Source organism: Mobula birostris, chromosome 5, assembly GCF_030028105.1.
Source record: "Mobula birostris isolate sMobBir1 chromosome 5, sMobBir1.hap1, whole genome shotgun sequence".
NCBI lineage: Eukaryota > Metazoa > Chordata > Chondrichthyes > Myliobatiformes > Myliobatidae > Mobula > Mobula birostris.
In genome coordinates, this window is record NC_092374.1 from 172703683 (window position 1) to 172731638 (window position 27956).

The 27956-nt window shown below is 49.2% G+C and overlaps 2 protein-coding genes across 2 annotated transcripts in view; one reads left to right on the forward strand and one right to left on the reverse strand.

The window, feature by feature from the left end:
- The window catches only part of LOC140198045 (uncharacterized), a 127858-nt gene extending 100724 nt beyond the window's left edge, over positions 1–27134 (reverse strand). The window contains exon 1 of the mRNA XM_072258886.1: positions 26891–27134. Within this exon, the coding sequence (XP_072114987.1) occupies positions 26891–26962 (72 nt within the window). The 5' untranslated portion in view covers positions 26963–27134. The remainder of the gene's footprint in view (positions 1–26890) is intronic.
- A 477-nt stretch (positions 27135–27611) lies between these two features.
- The window catches only part of LOC140198044 (uncharacterized), a 176829-nt gene continuing 176484 nt past the window's right edge, over positions 27612–27956 (forward strand). Inside the window, exon 1 of the mRNA XM_072258884.1 lies at positions 27612–27848. The gene's annotated coding sequence lies outside the window, so the exon portion shown is untranslated. The remainder of the gene's footprint in view (positions 27849–27956) is intronic.

Below are 27956 nucleotides of genomic sequence, written 5' to 3' on the forward strand. Positions count from 1 at the left end.
GACTGCGTTCAAATTCCTTAGACACGATCAAATCACCAATCACACCATGCTAATATAAATATTAATACTCAATAGAATTCACATGTTCACAGCCAATATTTCAGAATCAGTGAAATAACTGACCAATAGTAAGTGTTACGCAGAATCCTTTGTTTACATCCTTATCTTGTCTCCATATGACAAATGGTTCCAGTCCCCTGCTGTGCAAATTGAAGCTATGCTCATCAAAGGCCTCACTTGCCTGGGCTGACTGGACACTATCTGTAAGCTACCCTTGTCTGGACATTAACCTAACTTCCACATGCCTCTGCAGCCATTCCTTGAAATCCCTAAGCGCTGGTTGTTGGGAACCGGTGATTTGTTTGCCTTTAGTCACACACTGGAAACCCTGAGGCCTTGGCCCTCACTGCGGTGATTGTCACAATTTCTTCCTCAGTATTTGAAGCTAGCCATTCAGAAATCTTCACATTGTTTTGCATTGACTTTCCTCTGCTCTGAAGATTGACGAAGACGATGGTTTAATTCATTTCCCCATTTCCAAGTCTCACTTTGTAGAGGTCCACCTTACCCTAGTTACCCTCTTCCTTTTACCACATCCACAGAAGTCCTTGCCAGTTTTCTCTCAGAATTAACTTTTGCACTCCTTATTAACAGTTTAGCTTTTCACTCTGGTCTGCCACTGTTTACTCATCTCCACTCAGGGGTTCTGTAAGACAGCCCAGCACCAGTGTCATACGTAGAGGAATGTTAGAGAGAAAAGTACTGGTCCTAAATCACTGGACAGCCTTTCTCCAACCCACCTAGCTTGTACTGGGCTCACCTGCTCTTCACCCCACTCTCACACCAGGTCCACCCACCCCTCACAGCACAAAGTCCAGCCTGGAGGTTTTAAAGAAACAAGTAAAATCGTGTAAGCCATTCTGGCAAACTTCCACCTCCCTGAGGCCAACAGCTGAACGGAGAATGACCAGCTCCCATGGGAGATGGAGACACAAGGAGCTCGGCTGCCTCCTTACTGGCCCAGCCACACATTTTGACAAATCCTAGCAATCAGATTTTTATGTTTATTGATTTGTTCAGGGAGACAGCAGAGTAACAAGCTCTTCTGGCTGCTGAATTACACCCTTGTGATCAATTGGCCTACAAAGCTTCGGAAAGTAGGAGGTATCCAGAGCACCCAGAGGAAATCGATGCAGTCACTGGAAGAATATACAGTGGCAGGGCAGGACTGAACCCAGGTCACTGGCACTGTAATAGGACCAAGTGACACCTCTTTAAAAAAAATAGTGAAGGCTTGGTCACAGATTTTCCAGCAGCTCTGTTGTACCAGATGAAACCCTCGTGGGGAGAGCCTGGATGTCAGAAGTCCCCACCCCTTTCTTGAGAACTTTTCCTTTCTGAAAGAGCCCACTTAATGCCCACTCCTTCCCTCAGATCCCTGGAGTCTCTCTGCCTTGAAATCTTGTTCTTACAGATTGGTCCGGCAAGGTGAAGCAGTGCCCATGAATCTGTCGCTCCAGCGGCTTAAGCCTTCTCCAGGTCGGCTGGTGAACGGGCCAGGGCTTCTTAATTTAGCGATACAGCACGTATCAGGTCTCTCTGGCCCAACAAGTCCCTGCTGCCCAATTACACCCCGTTGTGACCGATAACCTACTAACCCATACCTCTTTGGAATGTGGGAGGAAACCCACGCAGACACAGGGAGAACGTACAAACTCCTTGCAGACAGTGACGGAATTTAACTCGGTCAGTGACACTGGAAGGGCGGTATGTTAACTAGCACACTACCGTGCAGGCACATGACATTAACCACACCTTCTCTCTGAAGCCACCCAACCAAAACTGAGCATGTGGTGAATGGGACCTGAATTTCACAGACATGGGTTCTCCTTCTGACTGACTTCTGTAATGTATTTTCCATTGTTTTGTGTACATTGTCTGACACAGTGGAAATGCCGGAGACTTTCTTGAGAAGTTAAGTAGTAATCCAGACTCAATCCACTCTCTTGGCAGCAGTTCCACACAGTAAGAAGCAAGTCACCGCAAACTCTCCAAACCTTATCTTGTTTTAGAAAAGGGAACATCTCGGAAAGAATTAGTTCATGGCACAAGGCGACAGCTGTAGCCCGCCCCAAAGCTTTTCAAGTTGCTCCCAGTGGTTCTACATTTCTGCGGGGAAGGAGCCCGTTCCCAGGGCTCCCCACTTCCCCACATCACTCCCACCTCCCCATCCAACTGTTTATACAAATCTCCTTGTTTGTAAACTTTATATTTGGGGAAACTGTGAAGTGACGACTCATGCCGAGGCTGTCCGCAAACAGTGAGAAATAGCACTCTGTCCACTGACTCGTAATTCTGATGGCCCCTGAGTGTTGAGTGCTACTTCTTGGACAGTCGCCACTGCTCTGTCTGATAAGACCATAAGACAAAGGAGCAGAAGTCGGCCATTTGGCCAATCGAGTCTGCTCCGCCATTTTATCATGAGCTGATCCATTCTCCCATTTAGTCCCACTCCCCCGCCTTCTCACCATAACCTTTGATGCCCTGGCTACTCAGATACCTATCAATCTCTGCCTTAAATACACCCAATGACTTGGCCTCCACTGCTGCCCGTGGCAACAAATTCCATAGATTCACCACCCTCTGACTAAAAAAATTTCTTCGCATTTCTGTTCTGAATGGGCACCCTTCAATCCTTAAGTCATGCCCTCTCGTACTAGACTCCCCCATCATGGGAAACAACTTTGCCACATCCACTCTGTCCATGCCTTTCAACATTCAAGATGTTTCTATGAGGTCTCCCCTCATTCTTCTAAACTCCAAGGAATACAGCCCAAGAGCGGACAAACGTTCCTCATATGTTAACCCTCTCATTCCCGGAATCATTCTACTGAATCTTCTCTGTACCCTCTCCAAAGTCAGCACATCCTTTCTTAAATAAGGAGACCAAAACTGCCCACAGTACTCCAAGTGAGGTCTCTCTCTCGCTGTCTCGGGATCAACCTCAGACTTCTGCCTGACCGCTCAGTCCCGAAATGCCAACCTCAACGATCACCCTATCTAGTCGCGGTCATTTTGTAGGATCTTGCTGTGCTCTCTCTCTCTCTCACACACACACACACCCCTGCAGGGCTACTGGTGGTCAAAACAACGGGCAACAGGACGGATCCGCCCCACTGTCCAGAGAGGCCGTGGGTCGCATCATCTCCCGGCTCAGAGGGCAGAGAGCAACAAGTGAGCGAGGCTGACAGGAACGGTTTTGAAGTGCAGTGCAGACCTCGGCTGCAACAGGTGAAGGAATGTCCCACAAAGTTTGTTGGAGGAGCTCCGGGGGCGGCCCGGCTTCATTTCACACCTCGGCGTCAAACACATTCCAAACGATAAGGGAGGGGCTGGTAGCAGGAAAACAAACCCAGGGAAGGGGGGAAGTCAGTGACCCGGGGTGGTACTAATGAGCGCCACGTCGCCTCCTGCCCTTCCGCACCATCCGATGGCTTAAACAAACCGGACCTCTCCTCTTCCGGGATTCGAACCCCCGAGTCCTGCAGACTAGTTCTCCGGCATTCTTTACAGCTCTTGTTCTCAGTACTATTTTTATTTCCAGTTTGTCTTCTTTTCGCTATCTGTATCTCTCGCTGCAGAGTTTTTCCTAAAATTCGATTGTTCCTATTTCCTTGTAAATGCCAGCTAGAAAATGAATCGCAATGTTACCATAAGCGGTAATAAATTTACTTTTGAATGTTGGACTTTTGACAGAGGAAGTTGGTGAGGAGATGTGCCAGAGAACAGGAACCCGGTTCCGCGCTGGGATACACCTTTCCTGCTCCTCGCCGGCCTCTCTCGTTCTCCCTGCTCTGGCGAGAGACAGAGAGAGACAGAGTTTGCTGTAGCTACACGCACAAAATGCTGGAGGAACTCAGCGGGCGAGGCAGCATGGAGAGGAATGAGGAGTCGATGTTTCGGGCCGATACAGTACGTCAGGACAGGAAACATCGACTTCGTCCCTGCAGACGGGTGCTGCCCGATCTGCTGGGTCCTCCCAGCATTCTGTGTGCGTTGCCCTGCATTTCCAGCGTCTGCACACTGTGTTGATGGTTTACTGTTTGCGGCTGGGTGTGCTGGTGGCAATCGTAGCCAAGGCCACCCAACTTCAAACTGCCGTGATTTTAGAGTCGGCCCGCCGGACCCACGCCCCTCCAGGGTTACAAACTCTGGTCCATTTTATTCTGGCCAGCTGGCAGCCCCTGTCCTTAAAACATCGCGCAGCGTCCTGAGGTGCCCGGGCGGGTCTGGGGATGCTCACTGCTGAAGGTGATGGTTACGGGGTCAGATCCCCCGCTGGTGAAATATTTATCACCAGAGACTCTGCTGGTGCTGGTAATCCTGAGCAACACACACACACAAAGCTGGAAGAACCCGGCAGTTCAGGCAGTATCTGTGGAGGGATGAAGGATCATGGCGCGGACCGTCGGGACAGTCGACGCTCCGGGTCGAGACCCTGTACCAGGACTGGCTTCATCAGACCCTTCGCCTTTGTTGGGGCGGGTTGGTGGATCAGCGCTGGGCACCCCGCATGGCCGATGAGCCGGCCTCGCCACCAGCGAGAACGTCCCCTAAACGAATCAATTAGAAAGCCAGCCCCTGTCCCACCCGAGTCCCCAGTGGTCTCTGTGGAGGCAAGGGTGAGCATTTCTCTGTCGGTGTGGTGCGAAGGGACCGGTGGATGTTTTGTGAGGAGAGTGAATCTTTGGCAGCGCCGGGGTGGGGCGGCGGGTGGATGGAGCACCGGAAGACGGGAAGAGCCCAAGGTGAAGGAAGGGTGGCCAGGATGGCAGTGCGGACTGGACGGGCCGAACGGCCTCGCATTGCTTCTGCTCCTTACGGCTATATAAAGGGTTGGGCAGCGGCACTCTGAGCATCAGCTGGAACCTCTCTCGCCAAAGTACTGCCTTTGCAGTCACAATATGAGCAAGCTCCGTGGAATGTTCTGGAACATGCAGCTGGTAGCCCAGATCTCCTTTGCTCCTTATTTGGGCAACGGCGGGGTTGGAAGGGAAGCTGGAGGCGACTGTCCCAGGTCCGCTGCGCTCTCCCCAGGCACCGAATTAAATTTGTGGAGCGAACATCAGGGACGCTGAGTTCAGAGTGGCCAGCTGTTGCATTTAAACCCAGCTCCTCTCAGCGGGAGTTCAGCTGGAATCTGCTTCTGGAATGTTCTTTCGCTGTCAGCTTGAGGTTATTATATTTATGATTTGCTGCGGTTTTCTGCCGGTTGTTTTGTCTCTCCCGGGGTGCTGACGGAGGCCTGCACGGGTTAAAGCCGGTCAGAGAGGCTGGTGACGGAACTGATGGCGGAGGTGGAGATCCCATCTCGCTGTACCTACTTTACCGGTCGTGACATGAAACCGCCTCAGTGACCCCACTCCTCCTGGGAGTTGGGGTACACTCCGTTCCAGCTGTAACATGCAGTACCTCATCCTCTGGACTAAACGCCAGCTGTAATTTCCGACCGACTTTCCGTTTCCTCCTGCAGTCTAATGCTTCCATTTAGGCGCTAATGGCCGCACCATCTGCAAACTCTTCTTTGTCACGCTGCGTCTAGATCATTAGTGTCTGCCACAAGAGGCGAGCTGAGTACAGAGCCTGAACAACCCCACTGGTTACAGCTTCCGGTGCCAACCACACCCGCAAGCAGTCACACTCCAGGCCTGCTGCCCTGTCTGATCCCTGATCCCTGATCGGAGCCTACTCCGATGAAGGGACTCACCCTGGAACGTTGGCCTATTTCTCCCTCTCCATAGATGCTGCCTGATTTGCTGAGTTCCTCCAGCATTTTGTATGTTGCTCAAGATTTTCAAGCTCTTCTGTTTCAGACCCTGTTGAACATCCGTGATGTAGAATATTGCAAGCCTAGCTCGCTGGTTCTTTGGAGAGATTGACTGCATGGGGGGGGGGAGAACCTCCCCTCCAATGTGGCAAGAACTAGGCCGACACCACAGGGTCACCTGTTGCAGCGAACCAGAAGAGGTGCCGGGAGAGCCTTTGTGGGGTCTGCTGGAATCTGTGCTTGGGCTGGGGGCTGCTCTCCAATGCCGGCTTGGTGGTGCCCCGACCTTGAACTCGATTCTGCCTCCGATCCTGGGGGCTATTCTATCCTGACAAGCTGGCCAGGTATCCCTTGTCAAAAGCCTCACTAAAGTCAGCATCAAACACACTGCCCTCATCAACCTTCCTTGTTACCTCCTCAAACACTTCAGCCAAAATATCAAGTGGAATCCAGTTTACTCTCTCGGGTGGGTGTGAACCAATCCAGAGCTACTTTTGGAAGAAATCGTGGAACTTCTCCTGGTGTCCCGGCCAAGATCTCTGCTAAATCAATGCTGTTGAAGAGAAATATCCATCACACGTGGTCATCGGATTACTCCCACCAGGAAGGGCATACAAGAGCCACACTTAATGATTCAGGAACAGGTTCTTTTCCTTCTCCATCAGATTTATAACCAGTATAAAATCCATGAGTACTACCTCGTTATTCCTTTTCTTTGAAGTGTTTATATATTTTTGTAATTTTTAGCTGTTTTGCACTAACTGCTGCTGCAAAAACCACCTCATTTCAAAGCCAGTGATAATAAATGTGATACTTGTGGAGGGACTGTGGAATTGTCCCTGCAACTGTTACATTACGACAATGAGCGTACTCCATGAATAATCTTCACTCTCCTGGCTGAGAAATGTCTCTATAATCGAGGTTGCTAAAGACACAAGTTCTCTGTTTTACGAAGGGATGACTCCAGTCCTCCCACATTTCATGTCATTGCTACCCTTGGGTTCACTGCACTGGAGTCCGTACATGAGCCAAGCCTCCAGTATCAGAGTTGCTGTCCCTCATACTGAGGTGTGAAGCCTATACTCTCTCTGATGCCCTCTTGAGCTCCTCCAAGGAGGCAACACGGGACTTTGCTGTGTGACAAGCAAAGGCTCTGCTTGCCTTTGTTTTGGAGTTCTAGAACTGTGGCAGAACAAGGCACTTGCAGAAGCCAGGAACAGATAATGATATTGAATATTGAAAGGTCTGGATAGAGTGGGCATGGAAAGGATGTTTCCTTTAATGTGGGAGTCTTAGACCAGGGGGCACTGTCTCAGAATACGAGAATGTTCATTGAACAGAGATTAGAAGGAATTTCTTTACTGGTGAATCTATGGAATTCATTGTCATGGACGGCTGTGGAGGCCAAGTCATTGGGTATATTTAAAGCAGAGCTTGATAGTCTCTTGATATGTAAGAGTATCAAAGGTTACAGGGAGAAGGCAGGAGTATAAGTAAGCCATGATGAAATGGTGGAGCAGACTTGATGGGCCAAATGGCTGAGTTCTGCTCTTATGCTTTATGCATGTGTGTTCTGAGAGCAGGGTCACGGTGCACCCTGTCTCCTCGATCACCTGAATTCACATGGTGGAGAATGGGAAGTGCCCGGCTGTGCAGTATTTCTTGCCTCCATCTTTAGAGTCTTTCAATCACTAATATTGTGGTTAGAGTTAACAAACTGAGTCTCGGCCACTCCTGTTCAAAGTAAAGTTATTATCAAAATACATATATATCACCATATACTACCTATATGTGGGCACGTGGCCAAGTGGTTAAGGCATTGGACTAGCAACCTGAAGATCGTGAGTTCGAGCCCCAGCCGAGGGAACGTTTTGTGTCCTTGAGCAAGGCACTTAATCACACATTGCTCTGCGATGACACTGGTGCCAAGCTGTATGGGTCCTAATGCCCTTCCCTTGGACAACATTGGTGTTGTGGAGAGGGGAGTCTTGCAGCATGGGCAACTGCTGATCTTCCATACAACCTTGCCCAGCCCTGCGCCCTGGAGAGTGAAGACTTTCCAGGCGCAGGTCCATGGTCTCGCAAGACTAACGGATGCCTTTATTATTTATTATACTATCTATATGTTCTTGCAAGAGCGCCTCTTTCACTTTACAGTTGAAGTTTTGTATGGGGCCCCAGATCCTAATAACTTTCTACAGGGGCACAATTGAGAGCATCCTGACTGGCTGCATCACTGCCTGGTATGGGAACTGTATCTCCCTCAATCACAGGACTCTGCAGACAGCCCAGCGCATCTGCAGTTGTGAACGTACGGCCAGATTTGGGAACAGCTTCTTTCCAACTGTGATAAGACCGCTGAACGGATCCTGACCCGGATCTGGGCCGTACCCTCCAAATATCCGGACCTGCCTCTCGGTTTTTTTGCATCACCTTACTTTTCCTTTTCTATTTTCTATTTATGATTTATAATTTAAATTTTTAATATTTACTATCGATTTGTACTCCAGGGAACACGAAGAGCAGAATCAAATATCGCTATGATGATTGTACGCTCTAGTACCAATTGTTTGGCGACAATAAAGTATAAAGTAAATAAAAAGTAAACTTCCCACGATTCAGGACATTTACAGAGACAGGTGTGTAAAAAGGGCCTGAAAGATCATTGGGGACCCGAGTCACCCCAACCACAACTGTTCCAGCTGCTGCCATCCAGGAAATAGTACCATGGCATAAAGGCCAGGACCAACAGGCTCTGGGACAGCTTCTTCCACCAGGCCATCAGACTGAATAATTCATGTGGACACAACTGTATTTCTATGTTATTTTCACTGTCCTGTTGTACATACTATTTATTATAAATTACTATAAATTGCACATTGCACATTTAGATGGAGACGTAACATAGAGGTAAGTAATAAAGTCAATTCAAATTCATTCAATAGGAAAATAAGGAAATGCAACAGAGTATATGGATAACTATTATATATAAACAAAGACTGAGAAACAAGCAATGTGCAATAGAAGACAAATTAGACAGACAGACAATATTCAAAGCATGAGTTGCAAAGTCCTTGACAATGAATCTGTAGGTTGTTCAAAGTTGTGGTGAGTGAAGTTATCCTCGCTGGTTCAAGAGCCTAATGGTGATGACTGCAACTGAACCTTGTGGGGTAGGACCCAAGGTTTCTGTACCTTCTGCCCAATGGTAGTAGCGAGAAGAGAGCACTGACTGGACAGGGGTGTCCTTGATGATGGATGCTGCTTACCTGTAGCAGTGTGCTTTGTAGACATACTCAGTGTTGGGAAAGGGCTTTGCCCATGATGATCCGGACCCACAACTCCAGCTAGAGTCCAGGTTTCAACATCTCCACAAAATAACAAACATCCTCAAATGCCGGTACGGAGGAGATGTCGTCTGAGGGGAAACAGAAGGAAAGATCTACAAAGTCCTAGTGCTAATGACTTACCCATACTGCTCATCTTGGAATACAAATTCCAATTAATCATTTTCCAGTCTCTTTTCCAGTGCCTTCTCTCCCGGACGGGGAGCTGAGAGAGAAGGCGGGTCAGGCAACAGTCTGAGTGGGAGTATCCTCCTCCGCCCCACTCATCACTCCTCAGCATCGCATTTGCACTCCCCTACACGGACAGAACTGGGGGGGGGGGGGGCTACACTCCGGTATCACCTCAGACACTTTCATTATGCCCAGGGCTAACTTGCCTAATGATTCATGACGTTCAGTAATGGAGCTACATGCTGAAGTTGAAGAGTTAATGAACCAAACTGAGCTTTTGTTAAAGCTGAACTGGCTCATTATTGCTGTTCAGCTGAAGGAGCTGTATTCATTTACAGCATGTGGGTGTTACAGGGAAGGCCAGCGTTTATGGCCACCTCTAATCGCCCTTGACGAGGTGGGAGTGAACCGTGCTTACTGTGTGTGTGGTGAAGGCCTCCCGCAGCACTCCAGAGGAGAGAGTTGCAGGATTTGAACCCAGCAGCACTGAGGGAAATGATGATACAGTTGAGAAAGTACCCGGTGGGATGGGGGCACATCGGGGGTGGTGAGAATGGGGGAGACTCATGAGCCTTAGGCAGAACCCTTCTCAAGCCTTGCCGCCTTTCTTCAAAGCAATGGCTCAGCAATATCAGCAATGGCTTGACTTTCAGAGGGGAATGGTTTGGAAGTGCTTTTAATCAAACTGCTTTCAGAGTGAAACCTTAAACCCGAAAGCTTAGATTCCGAGATCAAAGATTACGAATAGTTGTTGCAGGAGCTCACAGAGCATCGGCTAATCAACAAGATGGAGTCAATCAAGATGATGGCAGAGCTTACAGCAGGGGGAGAAGGGTTCATTGTCGAACATGTGTGTTACATGAATTAACCATGAAATTTAAGGCATGTGGAACAGCCCGAGAACTCTCAGTCCATAAAACAAATCCATCCTCAGCATCAGCCCCTTATCGTAAACATAAGAGATTCTGCAGATGTTGGAAATCCAGAGTAACACACACAAAATGCTGGAGGAACTCAGCAGGTCAGGCAGCATCTGCAGAAATGAATAAACAGTCAACGTTTTGAGCTGAGACCCTACATCACCCCTGTTTATTCTTTCCCCATAGATGCTGCCCTGATCTGCCGAGTTCCTCCAGTGTTTTGTGTGTGTAAATCAGACCCTTATCATTGTGGCCAGTCTTCCTACACCTGTTTCACTGATGCACCAGCGTAAAAGGGATAGCATACTAGATGAGAGCAACAGTGGACATGAATGAGGTTGAGGGGCTGAAGGGCCTGTTCCTGTAATTCTATTAGATCATAAGATAATGAAGATGTCAATAAGTAGGAGAAAATGATGGAAGAGAAGATCTTACAAGCTCTCTGGTGTCGGAATTCCAGGTGCCCATTGGCAAGGCACCTGGCAAAGCTCTGGGACTGATGTTTGGGCAGCTAGTTCTGGCTCCACTCTCCTCACAGAGTCTTCATGATCCCCGATTTCCTTGGCTCACCCCGTTTTGAGATCAGAATTTCTCCGGCTGAGCCCTGACAGAGTCTGATCAGCCAATTCCCCCATGGCCAAAACACCGACTGGCAGAGTCCAGCCTCACAGTGAGGCCACGGTAGGGGGTGTGCGAGGCACAGCCAGTCTGCTGCTATCTATTGGCCAACTGGATGTGTCAGCTGCCTTGTGTAAGTGCTCTGCCAGATGTGTGGAACACTACAGCTGTGAGTCAGAAGAGCTTTGGCAACGGCAGAAAGGAGCGGCGGTGGTTACGCTCAGAGACGGATTTATCCAGGGTGGGAGCAAGTATCTGCCCACCACATTCCCAGGGTCATGGGCCAAGTGGCAGTAGCTCGGCCGAGCCAACAATTCCTCAATATCCCATTGAAAACTGACTTGTACCGCCGTGAATTTTGATAGGGACGGGAAGGGATTCATAGACGGCTGGCTGCAGTGTGAGTGCAAAGCACTCCCTCACTCAGTTCTCAGCCAAAGAAAGCTGAACAAGAGTGTGGAGAACAGTCTCCCAATGACACCACCATGATCACAGTAACCAGAATCTCCAGCACAAGCAGCCTGGCAATTCTACAGAGCAGCTCACATGCTGGGTTCTGAGGTGCACTGGGGTTACACTCTGCAAGATCCCACAGACAACAGTGTGCTAACCTATAGTAATTCTCAGTAAGTAACGGCTATTGGCTCCAAAGCAATATCACAGGAACTGAGATATGAAGCTCTCCCACAGTGGGATGCTCCCTCAGTGCCACCACTGCCTCACTGGGGTGCTCCCTCAGCACTGTCCCTCCTACTGTAGAACCCTCCCTCAGTACCACCCCTCCCACAGTGGGACCTTTCCTCAGGACCACCCTTGCCACAATGGGGCACTCCCCCTCTCACAGTGGGATGCTCCCTCAGTACTGCCCCACTCACATTACGACCCTCCCTCAATACCATTCCTCCCACAGCGTGACCCTCCCTCAGTACTGTCACTCCCACATTGTGATCCTCTCTCAGTACCACCTCCCACATTGTGACACTCCCTCAGTACCACCCCTCCCACAGAGTGACCCTCCCTCAGTACCACCCCTCCCACACTGTGACCCCCCCCACCCCCGGTACCACCCCTGCCACAGAGTGACCCCCCCTCGGTACCACCCCTCCCACAGAGTGACCCTCCCTCGGTACCACCCCTCCCACACTGTGACCCCCCCCCCCATTACTGATAAACCAGAGTGGTGACATTGGAACCACCAGCTTGGTGTGAGATCCCACTCAATCCCTCCAGTTTGAGCGGTGTTATTCAATGTCTGTCCGACAGCCATGAATAAATCATCTCAGGCGTGGAACTGAAAAATTGTACGTGAGCTCTCGATTTGACTCATTGCTTTCATTGTGAAGTGCCCTTATCTGTAATAAACTTTTGATACTAAACTGAAGTTTTAGGGTCATCTCTTTTAGTGAGGCTGAAACCAGATGTTATGGCTGTTATTTCTGTGGTTCCATTTGGAGTATTTAATGCTTACATAAAAAATAGGCTTCAATTAAATTCAAATAAATATTAATTGTTTGTGTGAGAGCTATTTACATCCTGTATGAGTATGTTTAATAAATGACACTCCCGCAGTCTAAACAATCAATCCTGCTGGGTTATCTACAGTCCCCATACAACAACGTCCAGCACCCAGTGTGCAGCACCATCATCGTCTGGCCTCGCCCCATCCTGCACCCAACTCACTCATTAGCTCAATACACACACAGAATGCCGGAGGAACTCAATGTGTCAGGCACCATCTACGGAGAGGAATGAGTAACCGATGTTTCAGGTCGAGGTCCTTCATCAGGACTGGAAAGGAAGGGAGAAGAAGCCAGAATAAGGTGGTGGGGCGGCGGAGGGAAGAGATACAAGCTGACAAGTGATGGGTGAAGCCAGGTGAGGAGAAGGTGGGTGGGTGGGAGTGGGGAAAAATGAAGTGAGAAGTTTTGAGGCGAAAGGTGGAAAAGGCCAAGGTCTGAAGGAGAAGGAATTTGATTGGAGAGGGGGTGGAGTTTGGGAGAAAGGGAAGGAGGAAGGTCACCAGATGGAGGTGATTGGGCAGGTGAGGAGAAGAGAAGGGGTAAGAGGGGAGGTATGATGTGGAATGATAAAAAAAAAGAAAAGCAGGAGGAGGGACAAATTACTGAAAGTCAGAGAAATCAATGTTCATAGTGTTAGGTTGGGAGTACAATGTGTTGGGTGTGGAGCAGACTCGATGGACTGAATGGCCTGATTGTGCACCCATGTCTTATGGTCTACTCAAACAGAACATGAGGTGTAGATGAGGTTATGGATCTACATGTCAGAGTGGGACTAGGAAGTATAATTAAAATGGATGGCATCAGGAAGTCCTTCCTTATGTGGCAGATGGAGCAATTACACCAGCTCCCATCTTCCCAATTACTTGTTAAAATTTTAATCTTTGTTTTCATATACTTCTACCATCTCCTCCCTCCCTCACTATCTCCATTCTCCTCTTGATCAATGCTGAATGTGTGTGCCTTGCCCTTGGTGGACCTACCTTCCGCTGCCTGGGTTCCAGGCTCCAAACACCCTTCCTAACACTTTCTTCCTTCTTCTCCTGCAGGACAACTCTGAACTCCAGCCTCTTGAAGACGCTGACTTTGAAAATTCATCACGCAACTCAGTCAGAGACTTCCCAAGAACCTTGGAACTATTTTGTAATAGTCTGACCATATAAATTATGGAGGCACCAACATCAAACTTAGAATCATCTAGAACCAACTCTGAAATGATTCGACAACCTACAGACTCACTTTCAAGGACTGTATAAATCATGTTCTCAGTATTATTCTTTTGGTCTGCACAATTTGTCTTCTTTTGCACATTTGCTGCTTGTCAGTCTTTATTTGTGTATAGTTTTCATAAATTCTATTTTCTTTATTTTCCTGTAAATGCCTGCAAGAAAATGAATATCAAGGTAGCATATGGTGACATACACTTAGTGGCCACTTTATTAGGTACAACTTTAAATCTGTTTGTTAATACAAGCATCTAATCAGCCAATTATGCGGCAGCACATCAATGCATAAAAGCACGCAGACATGGTCAGGAGATTCCATTATTGTTCAAATTAAAACATTAGAGTGTGATCTAAGTGACCCTGACCATGGAATGATTGTTGATGATTCTGAGTATCTTAGAGACTGCCGATCTCTTGGGATGTTCACACACAGCAGTCTCTAGAGCTTACAGAGAATAGTGCAAGAAACAAAAAAAAATCCAGTGAGCGGTAGTTCTGTGAGGAAAAATGCCTTGTTAGAGAGAGGGGCAGGGGTCAAAGGAGAATGATCAGATATGGTCACACCACTGCAAAGTTGTTCCCATATTCTTGGGAAATTTCTGACGGAATTGTGCGATGCGATTTCAAGGTCAGTGATCTGAGGCTGGAGTTCAGGATTGTTCTGCAGGAGAGGAAGGGTGTCTGAAGCCACGAGTATAGGAGTTGAGATGTCTCGTACAAAACATTAGTTAAGCTGCACCTGGAGTATTGTGAACAGCTCTATAGGAAGGATATGATTAAACCAAAGAGGGTGCAGAAAATATATGCAGGAACGTTACTGGGAATAGAGTGTTTGGCCAAGCTGAGGCCGTTTCCCTGGAGCAAAAGAGGCTGTGGGGGTGACCTTAAAGAGGTGTTTAATATCATGAGGGGCATTAAAAAAAAGGTGGCTGGTTGCAGGCTTTCTCCCCAGGGTGGGGGAGTCTTAAACCACAGGGCATAGGTTTAAGGTGACGGGCGGGGGGGGGGAGATGTAAAAGGAATCTGAGAGGGAAGTTTTTCCACACACTCAGAGTAGTAGATATATGGAATGAGCTGCCAGAGGAGGTGGAGAGACAGGTACAATCACAATAGAGTTGTAAAGTATTATAGTACAGATGCAGGCCCTTCAGCCCATCTAGTCTGTGCCAAATTATTATTCTACTTAGTCCCATTGACCTGCATCTGAACCATAGTTGACCAAACCCCTCCCAAAGATGTACTTATCTAAACTTCTCTTAAATTTTGCAATAGAACCTGCATCTATCACTTTCACTGACAGCTCACTCCACAATCTCACCACCCTCTGAGTGAAGAAGTTCTCCTTCAGACTCTCCTTAAATATTCCACCTCTCACCTTTAACCTGTGATATATAAATGCCCTGTTGATAGGTTAGCAATGATTTAGGGGGACAAAGGCAAACTGGGATTAGTGTGGAGGGGGATCTTGTTCAGTATGGATAATTTGGACTGAATGGTTTGTTTCCATGCTGTTTAAGTCTACAAATAAATAATTTAGAGCATTAAATTAAAAAATATAGTCCCACCAATATCTGGCTTCCAGTGGCTGTGAGACCTTAAAAGATGGAGGAACTACAGGCAAAGAGTTGAGTACATGTTCCAAGAAAAACAATGGAGTGACGTCACATCAGTAGAGTCTGACTTATAATGCATCTGATAACTCACTAAGTCTCAGATGGTCTAGTCAGGTCCCTGGACCCCAGGAAAGCATGAAATATTCAAAATGTGGACTATAACTGTCAGGAATCCATGTCACAAAATCTCACCTTGAAATTGTCCACTAGAATTAATGGGTGGAAAATTAGCTACTGCTTCTTGACATGCATTTCCCAGTGGGCAAGGCTCAGGAACATTCACTCAGATATTTTACCATGAATCTTGTGGCGGTGACGTTTAACCCTGTGAAGCCTGTGCTCTCTGGCAGTGGGCTCTTCACTAGGAGAATTCAGGGGGAAGTTTCCAGTGATGACCAGGCTGGCACTGACTTCCATAGTAGTCCGGTCCAGTAAAGGCTGACCACCCAGTCCAGCTCTGGAACCAGCCCCACATGGGATGGGTGCGTACTCTGGGTCTGGACGAGGCTGTGCTCTGCCCTGCTGGTCTGGCTCAGGTCTCCATCCAGAATGACATGATTACTTTGGCTGGGGTTGAGGACTGAGGAGGGTGCGGGAAGCCAGAGCAACAAACACTGAAGTCTATGCATGGGCTAAGAAGCCATAACAAAACCAATCGGCGCAGGTTTTCTGTCAGAGGAGAGGAAATGCAAGCTGTTGTGAACCTGTATCAACCTGATCACTCAGGGATCGTGTACAGACCAGGCCAAGAAACCTCACCAATGTCTCTATGTCATCAGGAGGCTAAAGAAATTTGGCATTCTAAAGGAGGATTTTAAATGCATAGACTCCCGAGGGATGTATTCCTCTGCATCCTGAGATTGTGGAATTTATGTGTCGGTGTTTCAGTTGGAATGGAAAGTTACAAGCTGTTGGGAACAGAGTGGGTTCAGGGTTCCTGTGGTCAGGTCTGCTTGGTTTGGCTCATGCTTTGATATCATATCCAAGCAGAGCAGGAGTGACGGCTCGGATACAAAGCACGTTGACAGTGAGAGAATGCCAGGTCAGGGACAGGGATCTGGTGATGCCGGAGAGCTTCCGGCAGTGACAAACAGCTGCTGCGCTGGGGCTGAGGGGCTTCTGCTGTCTGAGCAGCAGTGAGGGGTGCATTTCGCTCAACTCAGATTCCATGCAATCACCTGCCTGGTGCCGTCCTTCTTCCCTTTCTCCCCTGGTCCACTCTCCTGTCCTATCAGATTCCTTCTTCTTCAGCCCTTTACCTTTTCTGCCTATCAGCTCCAAGCTTCTGATTTCATTCCCTCTCCCCTACCCACCAACCTTTCCCCTCACCTGGTTTCATTAATTACCTGCCTGCTTGCACTCTTTCCTCTACCTCACCTTCTTATTCTGGCTTCTTCCCCCTTCCTTTCTATTCCCAATGAAGGGTCTCATCTTGAAACGTCGCCTCCTTATACCTTTCCGCAATTGCTACCTGAACCGGGCTCCTCCAGCATTTTGTGTGTGTTAATGAGATAAAGTCCTGCCATGGGAAGGTGATTCTCTGATGTTCTGGAAATAATGGTGGTCAGGAATTCTCTGCCAGTTTTGCAGATGTTCCTTCAGGCAGGAGCCTACTGCTCCGAGCCACCTGGATTCTGTGTGAACACGGGCTGGTGTCTGAGGTGGTGGCTTTAGAGAGCAGCTCAGTACCACCCAGAGACAAGACGGACACCCACAGCCCAGGAATGAATCAGGACTCTGCAGAAAGTACTAATTGAGCTCAATTGGTCATGCAACAACTATAGAGGGAAATCGGCAAGTCAGCATTTTGGTCAAGACCTTTCAAATGGACTCTCCCAAAATGTCAACAGTCCATTTCCATCCATAGATGCTGCCTGACCCATTGAGGTCCTCTAGGGCCTTGAGTGTTGCTCCAGTTTCCAGTGTCTGCAGTCTCTTGTGTCTACATCAATAGTGCTGACATTGAGAGCTTTAAGTTCCTAACAGAGAACATTGGGAGCCTATCATGTGGATACCAATGCTTCCACTTCCTTAGAAGGATAAAGAAATTTGTCCCAAATTATCCCATTGACCCGCACCAATTTTTAAATCGATGCACTATAGAAAGGATCCTAATGGGAAGCATCATGTCATAATATGGAATTATCCTGCCCATGACCACAAGAAACTGTGGAGATTTGCGGCTCACATATCACAGGAACCAGACCCTACTGAGACTCTGTCTACACTTCCCACTCCTCAGGAAGGCAGCCAACGTAATCAAGGACCCCACTCACTCCTTCTCCCCTCACCAACTGGATGAAAGAGAGAAAAAACTGAAAACATGTGCCAGCAGGTTCAAGGACACTTCTACCTCTCTGTTATAAGACCATTGGATGGCCTGCTAGTACAATAGGACGTCACTGTTTACCTCATATGACCTCGCACCTTATCGTCTACCTACACTGCACTTTCTCTGTAACACTTTATTCTGCTGTAGTTTCACCTTGTCCTTCCTCAATGCACTTGTAAGGACAGTATGCAAGGCAAGCTTTTCACTGTACCTCAGTACACGTAACAATAATAGATCAATTCCAAAATCAGGTCCACTCCATCAATTCCATCAATTCTTGCTCCAACACACCATGCTGGAGGAACTCAGCAGGTCAGGCAGCATCTATAATCCTGATGGAGGGTCTCGGCTCGAAACGTTGACTGTTTATTCCTCTCGTAGATGCTGCCCAGCTTGCTGAGTTTCTCCAGTGTTTTGAATGCATCGATCATGCATGGAACTTAAAATCCATGCCCTAGGCAGCCCCTGAGGCATCCCCTGGGGATCCAATGAATCCTCAAAGCTAATTCTAGTTAGCAAAAGACTCAGTTTGATTCTGGTTTGCAGGGAGACCTGTCATTGTTACATAGAGCATCAGCCGTTTACACAACAGATTGATGCCGCTGTGAAAAAGGCAGACAATGAAATCTCAGATAAATAGACAACAAGCAAATGCAAAGCAATTTAAGGTGCCTCAAGGCACTTCAGAGAGAAGGGTTACATTTTAAGTTTGGTATTTGGGCAATGCAGGGAATGCAGCAGCCGTTCTGCAGTGTGTTCACTGCCCACTTGTTACACACTGCATCTTGTACACTGAGGCATCAGTCACTCTACAAATTCCCAGGATGCCTGGGTCAGCGTCCTGACCTCCACTTTGTGCACTTAATCCAAGTTACATTACTCCAAACATGTCCACAGCTCAGAATCAGGCCATTCACCCCCTTCAGCCCATGCTGTTGCATCTATTCCCCACCCATTTCCATCTTCTCCCTCAGGCTTCCCCTTAACCCTGCTTCTTCTCCTCATCTCCACCACCATCTAGACCCCACCCCGCTCACGGCTCACCATAACCACGGGACAATGTAAAGGAGGCCATTTTGCCCTTAGGGTTCGTTCCACCACACAATCAAATTGTACCATTGGACTCTGTTCCACCTCCTTAATGACAGTCCAAAGGCACCTTGATCCCAGTCGCGGACACTCCCGGTGATGGACCCCACAAGCTTTGGGGAAGAGGGTTCGCTGCAAAGGACGATTAACTTTCCCATCTCTACTCTCGATGTCCTTATCCGGAGACTGCCCGGGTCCGAGTCCCTCCGATGCAAAGAGATGGCATTGCTACATCCTCCCTGTCCAATCCTCTTGGAACCCTGTGAGGAGATCTAATGGGATCCACTAACTAGTGAAAACTATGCAGTCTCACTCACTGTCTGAGGTCACGATCCATCCCAGTCAACAGTCAATCCACACTGCAAGGCCAATTTATCTTCCCTCAGTACAGACTCCGAAGTTGTTCACAGTGTTTCCAGAAAGTTCCTTACATCCTCATACATCTTCCTTACAGCAGCCCTCCGCAAAACAAAGTCTCCTCACCTGGAATGGGAGGGCAACTCCAGTTTCACTGTCCGTTACTGCTGGTTATGAGGCCTTTAACTATTGGATTCATCCAGCAGAGACTGATGGCAAAGGAGCGCTGTGCAAGGGGGCATGCAGGGGGAGTACTATGAGAGGGGTGGTGTTGGGGAGCGCTGCACCACGGGAGGGGAAACACCATGGGAGGGGTAATTCTGCTTTTCACATGAATATCAAAGGTCACATTGATCCCAGGGCCAATACCAAACCCATCCAGCTGAGTCAAACATTGTTTGACCTCTTGATGATTGTAGGATCTTGCAGAGCACTAACACATACAGACAGCTTGCTGAGCGTTCCCGCCGATCCTGATGAGCAGGGTGTGATGCAGTGGAGGTTGGCTGGGAGGGGGTGGGACAGATTCCTGGCTGATGTCAGGAAGTTCCCTCTCACTCAGAACAGGAGGAATCTGGAACTCACCCCAAAACTCCGCCAAGGTCAGTTTCAGCCCTGAGGTGACTGGATTCCGACTGAATGATTGAGGGACAGGGAACCAAGGGGAGAGCTGGGGTTGAGGTTGAGGTGTGATGTAATTGAGGAGGATCAGAATAGAGGGGCTGAATGCCTTAATGCCTTGGGGGGGAGAGAGGGGAGGGAGGGGAGAGGAGGGGGGAGGGGGAGGGGGGAGGAGGAGGGGGGAGGGAGGAGGGGGGAGGGAGGAGGGGGGAGGGAGGAGGGGGGAGGGAGGAGGGGGGAGGGAGGAGGGAGGAGGGAGGAGGGAGGAGGGAGGAGGGAGGAGGGAGGAGGGAGGAGGGAGGGCATTTTATGTCATCATTGGACTCAATGGACAACCGTGTGTGTGGGAATAAATTAAAATTATGCCTGTGTAGGGGGCTGGGAGTTGGGAGTTTGGGAATAATCCTGCGTGCTGTTGTTGTTGGACCATGGAATAGCTTCCAGTTGAGCGTAAGAAGCAGAGACACTGGCAAAATGTGTAAGTATTGTGACTGATTGCCAGGACTGTGGGGAGAGGACAAGGCAGTTGAACTGTTCCCAATAACTTCTGAGCACTCTGCAAATAAGAGATGGGCATCTCCTGTGCTGGCCACTTCAAACCCTCTTTGGAAAAGCTGATGGAGAACTCAAGTTGAAAGGTCACAGCTAGGGGCTCTGCCCAGTGCTTGGATCAGGTCTGGGTCTGGGACTGAGAACCAGGACCAGACCAAATGGACATTTCAAGGAGGGAAGGGAGAGAGCGAGGGAGAGAACATTCGGAAAGAAAATTCCAGAATTTGAAGCCACAGCAGTTGAAAGCAAAGCCTGTAATGGTGGAGCGATGGGAATGAAGGATAAAGGAGAACAGGTCATGAATCTGTATCAGAAGCAACATCGTGTTTCCAATATAAATGTCCATCACATTTTAATCTGGCTGCAGTAGCTCATACTATTGGTCACTTAGCACATCCATCCCTACAGTCGGAGAGCAGACAGAAAAACTGTGCTTATCTGTCTGATTCTTAACAGACAATAAAAAACATTTTCACCAAAGCCAATATTTTTAATTGACATTTCAATGAAGATAAGATGTCAAAGATTCAGTGAACTTGTTCCACTGTAGCTTGTACTTCCTGACATTACCGAGATGCCGGAACAACCAACATTTCTGGGATATTTCAAGGCATTTCCCAGACTAGTGACAACCCTAAATCCCTACAGCATTGAATTGCAAGTTTAAGTTTAATTGTCATTCAACCATACAGTACTGTGTGGAAGTCTATACAGGTATAGCTGGGGTGACTAACACTTCTGCACAGCACTGTGGGAATTTTATGTACCTCACTGTAATACTGCCACTAAAACAAATTTCATGACATGCGAGTGATGCTAAACCTGATTCTGACATAGGTATTTAGTGTGGACTAAGAGTGGGAAGGGGACAGGGAGAGGGGAATAATGATTGGGAAAAGGGGAAGGGAGAAGCACCAGAGAGATATTTTGTAACAACAATCAATAAACCAAGTACTTGGAATCAAATTACCTTGCCTGGTGTCTCAGGGCTGCATCTGTCTGCACCCGCACCAACTCCTGCCCCTAGCAATCCTTCTCTGCCACCTGTCCCATACCCCTCCCACAACAACGCTCCAGTCTCACCATTCCTAACATGCTTTGCTCCCACCAGGTTCACAAATACTCTCTCCACTCCATGTTGACAAATACAGTACTCTGCAAAAGTCTTAGGCCTTGGTGTCCACATTTCCGAGGATCTCACCTGGTCCCTGAACTCCTCCATCCTGATCAAAAAGGTGCAACAGCGCCTTTACTTCCTGCGGAGCATGAAGAAAGCTCACCTCTGTCCCAGGATACTGACAGACTTTTATCGCTGTACCATTGAGAGCATACTCACCAACTGCATTTCAGTGTGGTATGGCAATTGTCCCGTATCGGACCGCAAAGCACTCCAGCGGGTGGTGAAAACTGCCCAGCAGATTATCGGCACCCCATTACCCACCATTGAGAACATCTACCATAAGCGCTGCCTGGGCAGGATGAAAAGCATCATCAAGGATGCATCTCACCCTAACCATGGACTTTTTACTCTCCTCTCATCTGGTAGGCGCTACAGGAGCCTCCGCTCCTGCACCAGCAGGCTCAGGAAGAGCTTCTTCCCTGAGGCTGTGACCCTGCTGAACCTCACATCACAGCACTAAGCAATATTGCACACGTATTGGACTGTCTCAGTACTTTTATATTTGTGTGCTGTAGCACTTACTTTTTATTCGCAGTTATTTTGTAAGTAACACTATTCTTTGCATTTCTGGTCAGATGCTAACTGTATTTCATTGGCTTTGCATCTGTACTTGGCACAATGACAATAAAGTTGAATCTAATCTAATCTATGTACATGTGCCTAAGACTTGTATACAGCTAAACAAAACACCATTCCTCCAGGGCCAGGTGCAAAACACAATGCATACAGCCACAAAGTACAGTTACAATAGTACATACTGTCACAAAAGATTAATACTAGCAGAATTCTCTGAGTGGCATGGCCTGAAGATTGATGGTGCATGGGGTGTTGTCCTGGAGCAAAGTGCAAGATGTTGCACAAGTCAGCCCCATACCTGCACACAGCGACAGTGACAAATACTACTCAAAAATTAGACCAGCTGATTCATCTAAACAGCAACAGCTCAGTAAAGTCATTGACTTCTGAAAATGGGTTGGTGGACATGCTCCTGTCTACATCAGTGGCGTAGAGGTTGAGAGTGTTGGAAGCTTCAGGTTCCTAGGTGTGAACGTCGCCAATGGCCAAGTCTAACCATGTTAATGCCATGGCCAATAAAGCTCACTGAAGCCTCCACTTCTTCCGGAGGCTAAAGTTTGCCATATTCCCATCAACTCTTACCAATCTGTATCGAAGCACCACAGAAAGCATTCTGTCAGGATGGACAGTAGTTTGGTAGGACAACTGCTCTGCACAACTCTCTGCAAGAAACTGCAGAGGGCTGTGGAGCCAGGTAGGCACATTGCAGGAACCTGCCTCCTCTCCATAGATTCTGTATATACTTCTCACAGGGACCTGCCTCCTCGCCATAGATTCTGTATATACTTCTCACGGGAACCTGCCTGCCCTCCATAGATTCTGTATATACTCGCACTGCCTCCGTAAAGCAGCCAGCACAATCAGAGAATGCCCTCAGCCCGAACATGCTCTCTATTCCTGTCCCCACCAGGCAAGATAGTAATGTCTGTCAACATGTACCACCAGCCTCAAGAACAGCTTCTGTCAGACTATGTGGATTTGTAGTTTAATTGACCATGGTTGCCCGCAGTTGCTAGTCAGTGGTGAAACCTGGTAGGGAGCTGATGGGAATACGGGAAGAATAAAGTGGAACTAGTGTAATGGAGTGGTCAATGGTCAGCAGAACTCAATGGGCCAAGGGGCCTTTTTCTGTACAGTATTGATCAATGACACTATCTGACCATTGTCTTGATGCCCATGGCCTTTCTGCCCCAGTTCCTTGCTTTGTAACACATTGGCTGAGAATCACCTTGGCAACGACACTGAAGATTAGCTTTATTTGTCACAGGTACGCCAAAACGCACAGTGAAATTAATTGCTTCGTGTCAACAACCAACATGAGTTCGAGACGTGGCGGGGGCAGCCTGCAAGTCTAACATGCTTCCAGCCCCAATATGGCATGCCTAAAACACACCAGTACGTCTTCGGAATGTAGTTGAAAACAAGAGCACCCAGAAAAAACCCACGTCGTCCTCTGATGGGCAGCAGTGGGAATTGAACCCCATTCGTGAAGCTGTCACTATAAAGTGTTGTTCTAACCACTACCCTTCTGTGCCATTCCATACAAGGGAGGGTTCCTCATCACCTTCTCCACTGGCCTTACTGGTGTAACCTACACCCATTCTGTGCTCCCCTAGGGTCTGCTTTCCCTCTCTGCCCTCCTCCCCTACCCCTCGGTCAGTGAGTGGTGAATAGGAAAGAACCTCTAGCTCCTGACACCCACACCCTAGCATTGATGGCTTGAGCTTGAGGGTGTGGGGACTGTGTTGTGGGATGGGCAGGACTAGGACTCAGTGGATCTACACCCCAGGAAGTTAGAGCAGTGAAGTGACCTCACCGGCACATACTTCTGGGCTGTGAAAGGAATGGGGAGGGATGAGGATCTGATTTTGCACACTGTCGATTTCTCCAGAGAATGAGAGGAGGGACACCCTGGGACACACAGAGAGAAAACACATGTAAGAGAGAAAGTGCAAAAGATGAGACAGAGTGAAGGACCAATGGGGAGGCAGAAAGGGTGATCGCAGATCTGAGCCACTCCATTTACTGGTGACCCCATTATCTACACTCAAAGGCCATTTTATTAGGTACACCTGCTCATTATTGCAAATATCTAATCAGCCAATCATGAGGCAGCAACTCAATGCATAAAAGCATCATGGAGATATGATCAAGAGATTGGTTGCCAACCACCATTAAACAAAAAAGAAGAAGATCAAGAGATTCAAATGCTGTTCAGACCAAACATCAGAATGAATTCAGACCATGGAATGTTTATTGGTGCCAGATGGGGTGGTTTGAGTATCTCAGAAGCTGCGGATCTCCTGGGATTTTTGTGCACAACAGTCTCTAGAGTTTATAGGAATGATACGAGAAACAAAAAGAAACCCCAGTGAGTGGCAGTTCTGTGGATGAAAATGCCTTGTTAATGAGAGTTCACAGTAGACAGTCTACAGCAGTAGAACACCACGCACATACACTCAGTGGCGCCTTATTCAGTACCTAAAATATTGGCCACTGATTGTATTAACTTAGAGAGATACAGTACAGGCCCTATCCCCACCACCCAATTACACCCATGTCAGCAATTAACTAGACCTTGGTGTTTGAAGTATTGGAGGAAACCAGAGCACTTGGAGGGAATCATGGAGATATGTGCAAACTGCTTACAGACAGCCACGGGATTGAACCCGTCGCTGGTCCTAACCCTAAAGTTGCTAAAAGCTCAACATCTTGAGATGGTGAAAATGTATTAAAAACACACTAGAAACTGGGAGGAAGCTTCATCTGTTCATTACCTGGTACCAATTGGCCACTGTATCTGGAAGACAGGTCACTCACTGGTGGTACCAGTGAGCACTGTGCCCTGAGCACTGGGTGTCCCCAGCGCCTATCAGATCCACCCATTCTCCCATACATTGAGCCTTCCTGACACCCACTATGGGGCCAGAGAAACATGTTCCTGTTCTCAACCTGGAAATGGTGAGGGGGAGGGGTGGTTGCTGGTGATCTGGGTCTGGACTGGGATGGGGGTGGTGCAGAAGTTGGTGTGGGTGGGGACTGCCACTTCAGACCTTCTGCAGGTTCAGCTGTAGATGTGGTATGGGTACAGACTGGGGTTTCCCCTCGCCGAATGTCCCCACTCAGGCTGATCACTCCCTTAAGGGAGCTAACAAGGAACAGGCTATAGTTCAAGGAGTGGGTATATCCTCCTCGTGATATAAAGTAGGAGGGGGTTCCCCTGGGTGGCCCTCCCTAGCCTTCCATTGGCTGAGAATGGCAGGAACACCGGATTGGCTTGGCTTTTGCAATTTGTATTGGGGAGGGAGTCTCCCTCACTGATCAGGTTCCTGGGACCACGATACCCGCCGCGCCAGCAAGCTCTCCGGGTCCACTGGCCCATTCTCACTCTTCTGCCCGCCCAGCGCCGGGGAAATGGCCCTATGTCCAGTCAGGAATAAAAAAACATTTCCCCCGCACAGGAAGAGAGTGAATTCCGACCGTGCTTTTGTTTCAGAGCCTCCCGGTCCTGTTTCTAAATACAATGGGGAACCGCATTCCTGTCTCTCGCCCGCTCGGGGTCGTCCTCCCCGTCTCGGCAAGGCAGAGTAAACTGCAAACACCATTCAGCAGTCCCAGATGACTCGGTGCAAGAGAACAGGCCACAGACGGTTATCTCCCTGTGCAGTGGACTTGTTATCCTATGGGGCGATGGTGGCTGGGGAGTTAAGGTTGAAATGTAACGCAAGTGCTTGCTGTGCGTCCGTTCTTTCACGCGAACTTCCTCACATCTATCCCCGGAGCGGCGTCTTTAGCGTGGTAACCCGACAGCCAGCGAATGGGGCAGGGCAGGTGAGGACCAGTTGGGCGAAAGGAAGAAAGTTATACGGGAGGTGGGGAGAGAGATGGGGTGAGACTTATGGAAGTAAATCAAAGCACAGGACGGACCAGATATTCCTTCTGCAACAAATGAGAAGCCGAATCTCTAAGGCGGGGAGAGTCCCGTCCCCAACCCACCTGCACGGGGTCCTTGCCTTCAGCAGGCGAGGATGAGGTTGGGGAGACGGTCGCACATACCCTAGTTCAGGGTAAGAGGGGATCTCCCCTCACACCAAAGTTTCTGGCATTAAGGTGGAGGGGGGTGAATATGCGGCTCCTCTAGGTTGCGAACGCAGTTTCGAGAGCAGTCTGTTGATCACACTCCCAGCAGAGACGGTGAAAGGTGCGTTCCTATCCAGCCCAGCCGGCCTGTCCGAGATTAGGGTGGAGCCGACCCCGTCCGGTGAGAATCTGGACGGCGAGCAGCGGAAAGATCCAGCCTGCAGCATTGGACTGGAACCACCCCCACCCCCAGCAAGAGGCGGCTGGGGTGGGGAATATTCTCGGCTGATTGAATCGGCACAGACCCTCGCCCCACCCCGGACCTATCATACCTGCCTCTCCCACATTGCCCAGAAACAGATCCACACGCCGAACCTATGCAGTCAACTTGGAAACCGTTTGCCGAGAGCGCACCGGCGCGTACAACAGCAGACCATCCGCCACAAAGCGTTACAAACTCAAGTAGAAGCGGTGTTAGTTCTGCCGCCGGCCGCAGCAGGGTCAGACCCCTCGCCCCAGAGCTGTCCGCGCACAATCAGTCCAACATGGTTCACAAGCGGACATCCTACCACCCAGCAAACACACTGTTCCAGAATTTTCTGAGCCTCGCTGGCTTTGGAACTACTACATCCTCGGCAGGACCTTCACCTGGGTCTGTGCATGTGTGCGCGTGTCCGATACTGTGACACGCGAGTGTTCAGGGGTCACTATGTCACGGGCTTTCCTCAGCCACACTCGGGCGGAGTTCTCTCAAGTCAATGGGTCCGTGTCACCGTCCGGCCCATCCGGATACTACCTCCACCACCCACCGATGCACCAACCAAGCTTCCACCCCACAATATAACTTCAGTCCGTGTTACTCACCGCTGCCTCCGAGCTCCGAGTCTGAGCCAGGAACAGAATGGCCGGGAGCAGCCAACACCTTAGGCGAGACATCAGCCCGTCTCCGCCGACGCCAGCACCTCCCGATGCCAGGCCACACGGGGGTTAGCGGCTGCCGAGTTTCCCTTCTGCCCGGGGCGCGGGGGCTTTGCTCTGGAGACGGAGACTAAAACGGTACGTCGGTGTGTCTGAACACAGATTACCAGATCTGGAAACCCACTCTCTGTTCCCAGTTTACTGGCTCCTCCCACCTCACTGAAAGTTCCAGGGAGATTTAACCCTTGGCTGCGCATACCTACACTCAAGGGGAGGAGGGGGGCTTCGCCAGGACCTTAAGGAAAAGGTAATTTTTCAGGGTTAGCGGGGTGCGTAGTTGGGCAGTGACTCCACCCGGTCCGCAGAGGGTTTGCACTAGGAGACTGCGGGTGGACCGTTACTCAGTCTCTGCCCGTGAGCATCAGCGGAGACCCAATGAAAGGTCTTCCCAGGTCCTTTCTTCGGAAGTTCTGTGGATTTCTCAGGGTGAAGACGGCGATGATCAGCGCTTCTTATCAGGGGCAGCTTGCGTCTGCCCGAGTTCAGTGGCCCCGCACATCCATGGTGAGGGTTGCCCCTCTCCTTACAGTGAGTGTGGGTGTGCGCAGCCAAGGGTTAAATCTCCCTGCTACATGTTTAAGGACAGTGAGGTGGGAGGAGCTAGTAAACTGGGAACAGAGAGCGGGTTTCCAGCTCTGGTAATCTGTGTTCAGACACACCGACGTACCGCTCCAGTCTCCGACTCCAGAGCAAAGCCCCCGCGCCCCGGGCACGGGGGAGACTCGGCAGCGGCTACTGGCCCCCACCCCGCGGGTGGCCAGACGCCGAGAGGTGCAGAGTCCGGCTGACGTCCCGCCTGAGGTGCTGGATGCTCCTGGCTCAGACTCGAAGATTGGAGGAAGCGGTAAGTAACACCGAACAGAGTTATACTGCTTACTGCGAAGGTTGGTCTGTGTGGTGGTGGTGGTGGTGGTGGTGGGGCTGGGGGGTGGTTGTGATGCCCGGGACGGGG